General features: G+C 47.7%; 1 protein-coding gene across 1 annotated transcript; it reads left to right on the top strand.

Annotated features, from left to right (window-relative positions):
• The first annotated feature begins 445 nt into the window (after nucleotides 1-445).
• Nucleotides 446-10,977, top strand: FGF16 (fibroblast growth factor 16). Its single transcript, XM_062502965.1, has 3 exons — nucleotides 446-750; nucleotides 7,051-7,154; nucleotides 10,732-10,977. Exons 1-3 carry the CDS (start codon nucleotides 474-476, stop codon nucleotides 10,975-10,977), a joined length of 627 nt encoding a protein of 208 aa, XP_062358949.1. The 5' UTR covers nucleotides 446-473.
• Nucleotides 10,978-11,763: the final 786 nt, after the last annotated feature.

Here is an 11,763-nt window from a genome sequence, read left to right on the forward strand (position 1 = left end):
GCGGGGCCGGGGCTGCCAGCGGTGCGGGAGCGGGTGCGTGCGGGTGCTCCATGATTTCATCGTCGGCTGGCGGGGACCTGCCAAGAGCTGTTACGCCTCACTGCGATGTGTAGCTTTTTCCTGCCATTTTTTTTTTTCATAATAAAAGAGGGAGTGAAGCGGACTCTTTTTTTTTTAAGGAAAAAAAACCTCAAATGGATCAGAGAAGGGGAGGGGGGGGGGGGGAAGCAATAGCCAAAGGGGATGCCAGTGAGGTGTGGCTTGCATTTAAATATCCAATATGTCAATGTAAGGGGAGTGTATACGTATATAAAGTGCAGTTCGCATCCGACGGCGGGACACTGGATCCAGCGATGGGAGGCGCGGGCGGCGCGGGGCCGGGCAGGGGCCGGCAGCGCGGGGCCGGGCGGCCGCAGCCCGCGCTCTGAGCGGCCGCTCTGCCCGCGCCCCCGGGGCCGCTCCGCTCCGCGCCCATGGCCGAGGTGGGCGGCTTCCTGGGCGCGCTGGACCCCGACCTGCACGGCTTCCCCCCCGCGCTGAGCGCCGGGCTGCCCCTCGCCGACTCTCCCGGCTTCCTCAACGAGCGCCTAGGGCAGATCGAGGGGCGGCTGCAGCGGGGCTCCCCCACCGACTTCGCTCACCTCAAGGGCATCCTGCGGCGGCGGCAGCTCTACTGCCGCACCGGCTTCCACCTGGAGATCTTCCCCAACGGCACGGTGCAGGGCACCCGGCAGGACCACAGCCGCTTCGGTAAGGGGCCGGGGAGGGGGGGGGGATGCCCGAGCAGGTGCCCCGCGCACACAATTAATTACCCCGCTAATATAAATCATCCCGGGACGGATATAATTGGTCTCCTAAACAAATGCGCTCACTCCTCAGCAATGCGGGAGTTTTTATTTCAAATTTCCTACTCTCCCGACGCTCAGCCTTTCTGCAGGTGCACTAAAACGTGCCTTCGCAAGGGGGGAAAGAACGAAAAAGTGAAAAAAAATAAATAAAGAAAAAAGAGGACGGTGACCAGCTATAGCTGTGCCTCTGAAGTTGGTGATGAGGGAGGCAAAACAGAGACGTTCCTCATTGGAATTTCTTAGAAATTCCTAGGCTGGAAAAAGAAATTCCTCGCTTTTTTTAGTTGTTTCTTTTTTTAATTCCCCCCCCCCCCCCCTTTTTTTTTTTTTAAACTCCTCCTTCTTTCTGGCGTCTGTAGGTATTTGTGAACTGCTTTCTTTTACATGCATGACTTTGATTAGATGAGTGTCTCCCCAAAGCGGGCAGGGATATGTTGGCTGGCAGGGTGTCAGGAGCTGGGTTTGGAAAAGTTCTTGGAAAGGAAAGGGTGAAGCCGAAGAGGGAAAAACACTTAGGGGACTTCGGAAAGAAAGAAGATGGAACAATAGGCAGAGCACCGTGGATTTACCTTGCTGCTGGGGATACAGCTGGAAGACTGCAGTGCCTGTATCAGTGGCATACAAGAGCAGTGACCTCTAATGAGACTGTATGTAATCTTCAAAAAATGCATCCCAAGCCACAGGCGAAAGAGTACAGTCAGTTTGAGTACAGTAAGAGAAATTCCCGCTACTCCAGCATCTAGTGCAGGTGTCTGTATAAGCTATCAACAAGTCCCATGCCAGTGATCTCAGCTATGTTGTCAACAGGTTGCAAGATGTGCTCACAAGACTTTTTATAGTTTTTAAGTGATTTAATTCCTCGGTGAAAGGAATTCTTTTTTTGCCTTCACTTGTTTGCAGCCAGTCAGTTCTGATACTCTAGGAAGTGCTGCCGCTGCTATTGTTGGAGGTGTAAGGCAGGTTTTTTGGAACAATTGGGGAAGCTTATCTTTCCATAAACACCAGGTGTGTGCATGGCATGTCCCTGCCTAAATCAACAAGAAAGTCATAACCCTCGAGTCAGAGTCAGGTACTAATATGCTTGTGGGGCAAGCATTCTTTAATTACCTCCTGAAAAAACCCATCTTTTAACCTTTCATGCTGCAATACACGATGGGTTTCCACATTCAAGAGTTGAAAGCAAACCCATTGCATCTGGTTGGTTTTAGTTCAAGCTGCCACGTAGTGTTTCTAGTCTATCCGTTCTTTTTCCTTACCTTTGTAGAACTAAACAGCCAGTTTCAAATGGCAGCATTTGTCTCAGGTCCATTTTTTATAAAGGTTGAGTAAAACAAGTATATTTTCAAACTTGGAAAAAACATGTTAGACATGCTAAAACTTTTCATGGATTTTGCACGCTGAAGCTTAAGTCACACAGTGCTTTCAATAAATCTAAACACTGGCATTCCCTAAGTGTTTTAGCAGTCTGCATCCAGCTCCGTAAACTAGACCAGACTTCAGATATTATAGTTTTCTGCTTCAGGGTTTTCCCAGAGGCAGTGTAAAATAAATAGTTATTTGTTGTAATTGCAAGACAAAGCCCCAAAGGATTAGACTGGAATCCTTGCGTTCAGATCAAGTTTGACTAAGCCTTGCTTCAGCAGAGACTCAAAGCAATAATGTATTGGCACACAGTATTCACCATCTGCATTCAGTAGCTATGAATATTTAAATTCCAGTGTTACTGGTATGGTTCACATTAGGATGTCATGTATCAATGCATTCCTAAATTTTGCATGCAACAGTCAGAAAGAAGTAACTTGTAACAGGAATAGGCAGCCTGAGCAATTCTGGGGAGTCCAAGATTGGAGGTGAGGGATGCAGAGATAGACAAGGGGTTCAGGGAAGCACTTTAAAGCTGCCTTAAATCTTGGGGCATCTGGAATCCAGGATCAAAGCCATGTGGCTGGAAGGTGCTCAATGGTACCATGAGCAGATAATTAAGGTGCTCCATGGATAGCTGTGATGCCACAGCCCAAGCATGTGTCCAGCTGCAGGTGGGATGTAGGGTAGAACCAGACTTGGCATCCCAATCTCTTAATTTGGAAGGGATTCAGGAATAGACAGGCAGTATCTGCACCTTCCCATGTGCAGCCATCCCAAAAGCTATTGGATGTGCAAGATACCTACATCTTCCAGAGAGGAAAATAGCCAAAGCCCCACTGGTGCAGAACAGAGTCACAAGGTCCCAACTGTAAGGGTTAAAAGAAGAGATCCTTTTTGTACCACAGCGTTTGAGGGTGTGACTGTAGGACACTGGGGAGGTACTGGAATCATCCACCCACATTGCCTGAGCAATCACAGCAACTACTGCTTCTTATCTCTCAAGGACTGGAGCCTTCCTAAATCACACCTGTCTTCTGGAATGTGGTATTTTATACTTGTCAAAACACAGATTCTTGCAAGAACAATGGAGCACAGCTTATTTTTCCTAGAGGATCTTTAATGCAAAATGTGGAAAAGCCCTCTAGGTTTCTTGGAAGAAAGCTCATTCTTGCACTACAGAAGAAAGCTCATTCTTGCACTACAGAATTGCCCAAATTCACTCTCTGAACTGGCAGCTCTGGTAAGGTCACCCCCAAAAGAATAAGGTGTTTTCCAAAATGTATCTGTCTCAATGCATTTGCTCAGAACCTTCCTCTACAGAGAAATAAAGGATGATCAAAATCTGGAGGGGGTCTGGACTGACATTAGCACTCCTATGACAATCCTCAGAATGAAACAGAGAAACTTGCCTGGAAGATCCCTGCCAGGAGAAACTGCTCCTTTACTGCCTCGCATCTCTTTTACAGCAGCACTAAACAAGTGAACCCAACGGTGCTACTCAACTGCAGTGGAAGAGAGAAAGAGGCCTTGACGTTGCACTGCAAATGAAAAAAGGCAGAAAATGAAGCTATTCTGGGGTACAAACCTGGTGATGGATATGTTACACAGACTCCTAGAGAAGCTGCTGAGACCTCCAGAGAAAGTTTGGCTGTAATTTTGACATTCAGACCACAGTGCACCTGTTGCTGAACAGTTGTTGAGGTTTTTAGCCAAAGCTTTAGGTTTGTTGCCATTAATACAACATCTGATGTTTCTGTACCCCAGCTCCTGAATACAGTCATGTAAGAAGAGACAGGTGCAGGGAGCTGAATTGTTCTTTGAGGGATGGTTTAGAGTAAGGAGAGAGTGTGTGGGTCTGGCCATGGCAAAGCTCAGGAGATTATTCAGTGCTTTGGTGGTAAATGAATCCAGTCAGAGTCTTAATCAAATCTCTCCAAGTCTTATCTGGAAAGGCTCAAGGAACAAAGAGAAAGTACAATCAAAGTGAGGGGAAAAAAGAGGCAAGTCCTGGGGAGGGAATAAAAAGAAAGCAAAAGAAAAAAACAAAAGCGTGCTCTACCACAAAAACACACCGCTACAATTGGAAAGAGAATTCTTGAGCTGGCCCCAGTGGCCACTCCCTGTGCTGCTGGAGATCAGATGTACGAAGCTGCAATTTTGTCTAGAATTGGAGTGAGTTAAGGACAGGATGGATATCCGCCCACATATTTTCAGCCTTCACTCTGTCTCCTGACTTTTGTGGGCTCAAGTTATGTTCTTAATGCTCTTTCAACATAGTCGTCTTCCATGCATGTCTCCAAGTGCCACTCAGAGATCAGAGAAGGGGAATACTAGAAGGGATGTTGTCAGAAGAGATTGTCATGGGCACACCTTGGAAGAAATTTCATTTGCAAAACCCTTATCTACCCAACCTGCAACAGGTGAGGGATGTCTCCTTCCTGCTCAGAGAGGGAAGATGCTGATGCTGCTCCTGGCTTGGTCCTTCCCAGGTCTTTGGAGACCTGGATTCACGTGCCTCATACAGAGCATGTGTGTGGGCATACTCAAGAAAAAAATCTGGGTTTCCCTGCCTTAGACATCCCTCAGTTTCTCAACAGAACCAGAAACATTTTCCCGCTTCCCAGAAGTGACTGGAGACAAAAAAAGTGCTGATGCTGAGGACTGTGTCTATACCCACAGGAAGGTCCATCTACCATTCTCCGGTTACCTGATATGTTTCACTTGAATATTCCTTTGTCTCCAGCCTGGGAAAGCCTCCCCCATTCCTGGGTGTATCTCTGTACTCCTGTTTTACTTTTTACACTCCCTGTAGTTGTCCATCTTCCTTCACTCCCTCCTTTTTCGAAGAGTGGCTGTGGCAATTTCTGGTCTGTGGATGGGAAAAAGCACTCAGCATTTCAGTAACTCTCTCGTGTCAGAACTGGTGGGTAGTGAAGGGAGGAAACCAGCTCTCATGCTGCACCTCTCTCCTCCCTGTTTGGGATTCTTTTCAGCTAAGAAACCACAACAACTACTGAGAAGAGCAGAGCCAGGGTCTGTGCCTGTCTGGCTTGGGAAGGCTGCCTTCCCTGCCTGTGCTGCCTGTTCCTGATGTTTCTGCAGGCAGGATGTGTCCCCAGGCCAGGATGTGTAGCTGGGCATATTTCAGCCTGTCACATGTTTGCTCTGGTCCATAAAGTGCGTTTTGTGGTGTTTGTTTCCCCATTTGTCTTTAAGACTCGCTGCTCCCAAGTCCATATTTTATGTCCCCTAGCACCTGCTGGTTTCAGGGAGGGCTGGATTAGATGCACAAGCCCCAGAGTGGGCAGGGGGAAAGAAGAACACAAGGTCTGATGGAAGGTAGGCATTCCTGCAGCCAGCTTAGCCGCCAGCACCCCAGGATGAGTCTGTACTGCACAAAGGGGGTCAGGGGTGTCCATTGCTGTCTGGACTGTCCTATATTTAGGCAGTGATGTGGTGTTGTCTGAGAGTTGTCACATCCATGTCCCAGGCTGAGGGGTGAGCCAGAGCTGTGGCTGCCACTGAAGTCAGCTGGCTCAGGTGGCCGCTTGTCACACGGTGGTTTTAAACCAAGGCAGTTTTAAGAGGAGCTCTGGGAGGTAACCTGATCAAAGGAGCATCAATTGCCCAAGGCTGGATGTTTTGGGAGCTATATTAGGAGAGCTGGAGCCACTCTAAAGGTTAGAGCAACTTTCCCCTCCAGTCAATGGAGACATGCAGTCATCAGATGAGATGAGGAAAACCCTCTTCCTTCTGCCTCCCAGCTAATTAATCCAGCAATAGACACAGGCAAGTGACCTCTACATAGGTAGTGTGTGAAATCCATAATAACACAGTCCCACCACTGCCTTCAGGAAGTCTTCCTGGGAAGATTGAAAGTCCCCACCACTTGTGGTGTTGGGTAGGGGCCATTTGTTTTTAAGTTGTTCACCAAAGGTTCTCCTGTTACAGGTCTTTTCCCCATTGAAACAGCTGCCAGCTGTGGGGGTGCAGCAGCCAGACCCTGCTGTCTCTTTCCAGAGGAAACGAGGCTGCCCCTCATTTTTAAAGTATCTGATACCATCATAGCAGGCTGCAGCCCATGGGTAAAACAGTTGTTCTTGCAGGGCTGGGGAGGGCTGGGACAGATGCTGCTGGATTGAGAAGAGGCTGGCAGGAGGCTGGGACAGGCAGCAGGACATAGGGGGCAAGAAGGGATTCTGCCAGTAACAGTGGCAGGGGGTGATGGAGAAAGGACTGGCAGTGTCATGGATCCGAAGGCTTGAAAGGAAGACGCATTTTTACCTGTGTGCTTTGAAGCTGGATTTTATCCCTATGGCTTGCATAGACATTTTGGGTTAGCAAGTATCCCACTGGAGTACCAGGATGAAGATGGTCCTCACAAACATCTCTTCTAGCACTTTTCACTTCTTTTTACTGAACCCATGGCTTTGAAATCTGTGGGACAATAATCTTATTCCAGAAGACAAAGATCCTTTTGGTAAAGAATAAAACCCAGCATGGTAACAGCCTTCTGACATTATTAGTGGCCAGGCACAAGATTCTACATCTGTCTTCTTGGTAATAATTATGAAAAAAATCCAAACCCAAACCAACAAAACCTTGCAAAGCTTTTCTCATTAGCAAAGATAATCCCTCTTGGGCAACTCAAATTCACAATGCTGGGGAGAAGCCCAGACTGGAAATCAGAAGATTGCACGCAGATGGGACTACAGAGTTAAGAACTGTATTGTTACTGGGAATGGCTGGTTTGTTTTTGTTGCTGGAGCCTGATGTTGTGTTTTTTGTTTGTTTCTTTCTTTCTCTGTATGATTTGCAGTTCTTTTCTTTTTTTTAGGGATTTTGGAGTTTATTAGCCTGGCAGTGGGGCTGGTGAGCATCCGTGGGGTGGACTCCGGACTCTACCTCGGCATGAATGAAAGAGGCGAGCTCTATGGGTCGGTAAGTTCAGGCTGGGCTGATTCCACCCTGTCCCACAGCCAGCACTGCAGCCTGTGGCCTCAGCCATGTCACAAGCTGCTCTGCCACAGGCCCCCATGTCCCTGGTTACCACTGATCTCCATCCTACCCTTGATGCCACTGCTGTTTTAACATAAATGATACACAGGAAATTGGGTTTGAGGGAGGAGTCACTCCTGCTGTGAGAGCCCACAGTGGTTCCCAGCCCCCAGACATCACACTGAGGTTTTGCCTTTCAGAACTGGTAGCCAGATAAAGGCAGGGGGACATCTAGCATAAAGCCAGGAATTATTTATGTGTTTTCAGAACCTGAGTAACACATCAGTTGTAGTCTCCTCGTGCTCACGTCTGCACCTATCTGCAGGTCTTATCTTTATATTATGGCTCTTTAACCAACAGAAGCTGAAATTGTGGCCTGAAGTGTCATTGTAAAATTCTCTGTAACTCCTTTTAGGAGTTGAGGGCTGCTGCTCATGATTTCCTAGAAGTGCTCTTTAAAGGCTAAAATTTTCCATGTTTTGACTAAAAACCCTAAGTGTTAGCTAGTTAAGTGTTATGACTTACAGTCAAAATGCCAGGTCTTAACAGCTGGGAAGAGGTGCTTCCTGCAGGTTAATTTAACTAAATTCCTAACTATTTAGCTCAATTAAGGGTGGATCACAGTAAAGATAAAATGAAATAAAATAAACCAGTTTTAAACCAAAGCAGAAGGCAGCACTTCCTCTCAATATCAGATAAGCCTCAGTGTACAAGTTAAAACTTATCTACTCTGCAAACACAGAAGCTATTAGACAAACTTTGATTGGCAAACAGTAAACCATGAGTTTAGCTCATTTTTCCTTGTTCCATTTCCATCTGAGACTGCCAGAGACCCTTCCACCATTTTTGAGACACAGTTGCTGATGTTTATATGAGATAGTTGCCCAGAGAAGCTGTGGCTGCCCCATCCCTGCAAATATCTAAGGCCAGGTAGGACAGGGCTTGGGCAGGGATGAGTTTTAAGGTCCCTTCCAACCCAAACCACTCTGTGATTCTCTGATCATCAAGTACTGCATGCACCAATAACTGTTCTTTTCCCACCTCATTTCTGTAACAGCTTCTACCCTGCACAGCAGTTAAATGCAGAGACAGTGGTGAAATTAAAAATCTGCAAAACAGAAAAAAGAAAAATCACCAGGGTTCCATAAAACACAATCTCCTGAAGCACACTTCAGAAAGCAGGGCTGGAGCAGCACCTCTCCTGTCAAACACTAAGGCTGCTCAGCAGCTCCTGGAGTTTCAGCTTTCACTTGTGCCTGCTGGAGAACATGAGCCCATGTAGCCCCCCTCTTTGCCTTCAAATCCTGCAGCTCTGATTGTGAATCGAGTTTCATGGGTTAATTAAATTCTGGAGCCCGTGTTCATGTTACAACACAGAAACAAAAATAGGGCAACATTTTACAGCACTGAATCTGGTAACAGAATTGATCTGAAGACATTTGTGGGAGCTGTCCCTGCCCATGGCAGGGGGTTGTAATGAGGTGATCTTTAAGGTTGTTTCCAACCCAAACCATTCTGGGATATTGTGCACCAGGCAGGACGCTGCAGGGACACACTCAAAAGGCTGCTCCAAACCGTGCCGGCGTCACGAGCCAGGTCCCCAAATAACCCTGGAGTTTTAAAATCTGGGACACGTGGGTTGTACAATGATGGCTTTTGGAACTCAAAAGCCACTACAGTATTCTTAATTAAAGGTCCATAAAACAGCGCCTGACAACAGCATTAGCATTACAATGGTATTTTGGGAGATCACAGTACAGCAGTATTTTTAAATTTTCAGCAAGTTTATTATTTCCCTCTGTGCCAATTTTGCCTGATGCCTGTGTTGATGCAGCCAGAGCCAGCCATCCCCACAGCGACACGTGGAGTCCCCTCGGGACACAGAGCTTTTCTGCCTGTCCCTGTTGACCTCATGCCAACATTTCTGCGAAGCTTCCCAAGGATTTCAGAAATGCCACTAATACTTAGGGCAGCAAAAAAAAGTCCTGGGCAGCACCTTGCCTGCTGCCTGTGTAGTGTCAGGTTCAGTGGGGACATCCCATGGCTTGGAAAGGAATCAATCGTACCTTGCAGAGTCACCTCAGACTTGCCAAACATTTTCCACAAACACTGTACTCCAAACTGCCCAGTGCAGCACAGGGGAATGGGGGCAAAGCAACAGCCAGAGTTCAGCCAGTCATCAGGTTCCAACATATTCCAAGTAGATGGCACCTGAGAGGAGGGAAAAAACCCAGCCTGTATTTATTGACAGATCTGGGAAGAGAAGCCTGCGGTTCTCTGGGTTTCAGATTGCCACGGCTGTGGCCTAGGACTTTTGGAGGGCTCACAACTCACCTCAGGCTTTATTTAATTAGCAGCAAAACATTAAAAACAGGTTCTGAGCACAGGTGAGCTCCTGGATTGTGTTACAAAACACATCTACTGCAGGCAGTAACATTTACTGAGCACTCCGTGTGCCGCGGAGGGGACACATTCCCTGCCCGGATAGTTTACAGCAGAGGGACAGTGGCTGTAATATTAGAGCACTCTACATTTGCAGGCTGCCCTTCAGCTGAAAGGGCTCCCAGTCACCCTGGCAGTACCCTTGTGGTATGGGATGGGGTGGCTGGAGCCTCTGTGACAGCACAGCAGGGCTGGTAAAGCCACTTCATGGGGCAGAGGGACAGCCTTGCTCCCCACTGCAGTCGGGCACATGGAGATGGGAGGGAGAGGGAAGGAGCACTGGACATGAACAAAAAGTCCATCATCAAACAGCCACTACCAAGTGTCCCCAGCTGTAAGGGCTGCATGGGAAGGCTGGCTGTGGCTGTGGTGATACCAGTGCCATCTGTGCCCCCATGCCAGCATGGTATGCACCAGCCACACATCCTCATCACATCACCTATCACCACCCTAAATCTTCCCTGGGGTCTGACATCCCATGTCCCTCTGGGTCTTGTTACAGCCTCCCATCACAGCTCACTTGCACTCCAGGAGGTGAAATCCTGACCAATGCTTTCATTCCTATCTCAGCATGTCCAATTGTGTGTCTTGAACTTCCAAAGCAGTGCTTGCTTGTGTTTTCCTGTTCAGACCCTTCAGATGTGCTGCCTGCTGCTTCTCACGCCCAAAAGAGGGGATTTGGGGTGTGTGGAGGGGGCTGCTACAGGGGAACGTGTCCCTGCCTGGTGGCAGGACCATCCCAGCAAGCTCAAACTCACACCTGCACAGGTTTGGAGCTTTGCTGTGTGCCTGTCTTATTTATTCATGAAACATCTTTGCAAAATCCACACCCACCTTCTCTTGCTTTTGTCTCCTTCCTCCTCCAACTCCAGAGGTCCTTGGGGCTTAACCTGTACCCATTTCCAGCTCTCATCCAAGGGAAGCATCCCCAGCAGCACAGCCCTCATCCTCAGGGGAGCCAGGAGAAGGCGGCTGGGAAAATGCTAGTAAAACAAAGTAAGAAAGGGTGACGATGTTTTCTCTTTTACCTTTTTGACACGAGTGTCTCTTTGTTCCCCTGCTGCGCTGCCCACGGCAGAAGAAGCTCACCCGGGAGTGCGTTTTCCGCGAGCAGTTTGAGGAGAACTGGTACAACACGTACGCCTCGACCCTGTACAAGCACCCCGACTCGGAGCGCCAGTACTACGTGGCCCTCAACAAGGACGGCTCCCCCCGCGAGGGGTACAGGACTAAGAGACACCAGAAATTCACCCACTTCCTACCCCGGCCTGTGGACCCTGCCAAAATCCCTGCCATGTACAGAGACCTCTTCCACTACAGGTGATGATTCCTGCAGTGTCAGTGTACATACTTGGGCTCCCAAGCTTTTTCCCAGAGCACTCTATTATAGTCATTCCATCATTCCTGTAAGCGTAGATGACCTAGGGAAGCACTTACATTGAATTCAGACACTGCTGTTCCTCCTTGTTTCCAGTGTATATCAAACCTGGGTTATTTATGGGGCTGGGGTAGGGGAAGGGAGGGAACCCTACATTTAATCTTCCGTTTTCATTCACTTTTGTTACCCGGTTTCTGCAAGAGAGGCTGAATATTCAATGTTATGGTTGCTTAAAGGAACGAGCAGGTCAGCAAACCTGATCACTGGGGAAAAGAAAGCCCCAAAACAACCTAAAAATGAAGAGAAGAAAAGAAAACAAAGACCACAGAACTGCTGCAAATGCTGCTGCTGAGCTGGGATAGCTCCCTGCTAAGGAAAAGCCTTTGAGTGGTGCCCTGCTTAAGCAGCCTGGGAGTTTGCTACATGGATGATGCTCCATGGACTGGTCCTGATTTGTGGGGTTCTTCCTGCTGTTGGGGTGGGAATGGGGTGAGGAACATTATTCAGATGTAAGCATGGATACTGTGCATAAGGACAAAACTATTTATAAAATGTATATGATATTTATTTTATATATTTATTTATTTCAAAATAATTTTATTTTTAATGAGAGATGCTATGACCGGATTTTCATCAGGAAGAATAAGGTCCTACTGAAACAGGAAAAAAAAATGAGTTTTAAGAGCTTATTGGCAATAAAATTGTCTTTATATTGTAGATTTCTTGCTAGCC

Source organism: Cinclus cinclus, chromosome 15 (genome assembly GCF_963662255.1).
Source record: "Cinclus cinclus chromosome 15, bCinCin1.1, whole genome shotgun sequence".
NCBI lineage: Eukaryota > Metazoa > Chordata > Aves > Passeriformes > Cinclidae > Cinclus > Cinclus cinclus.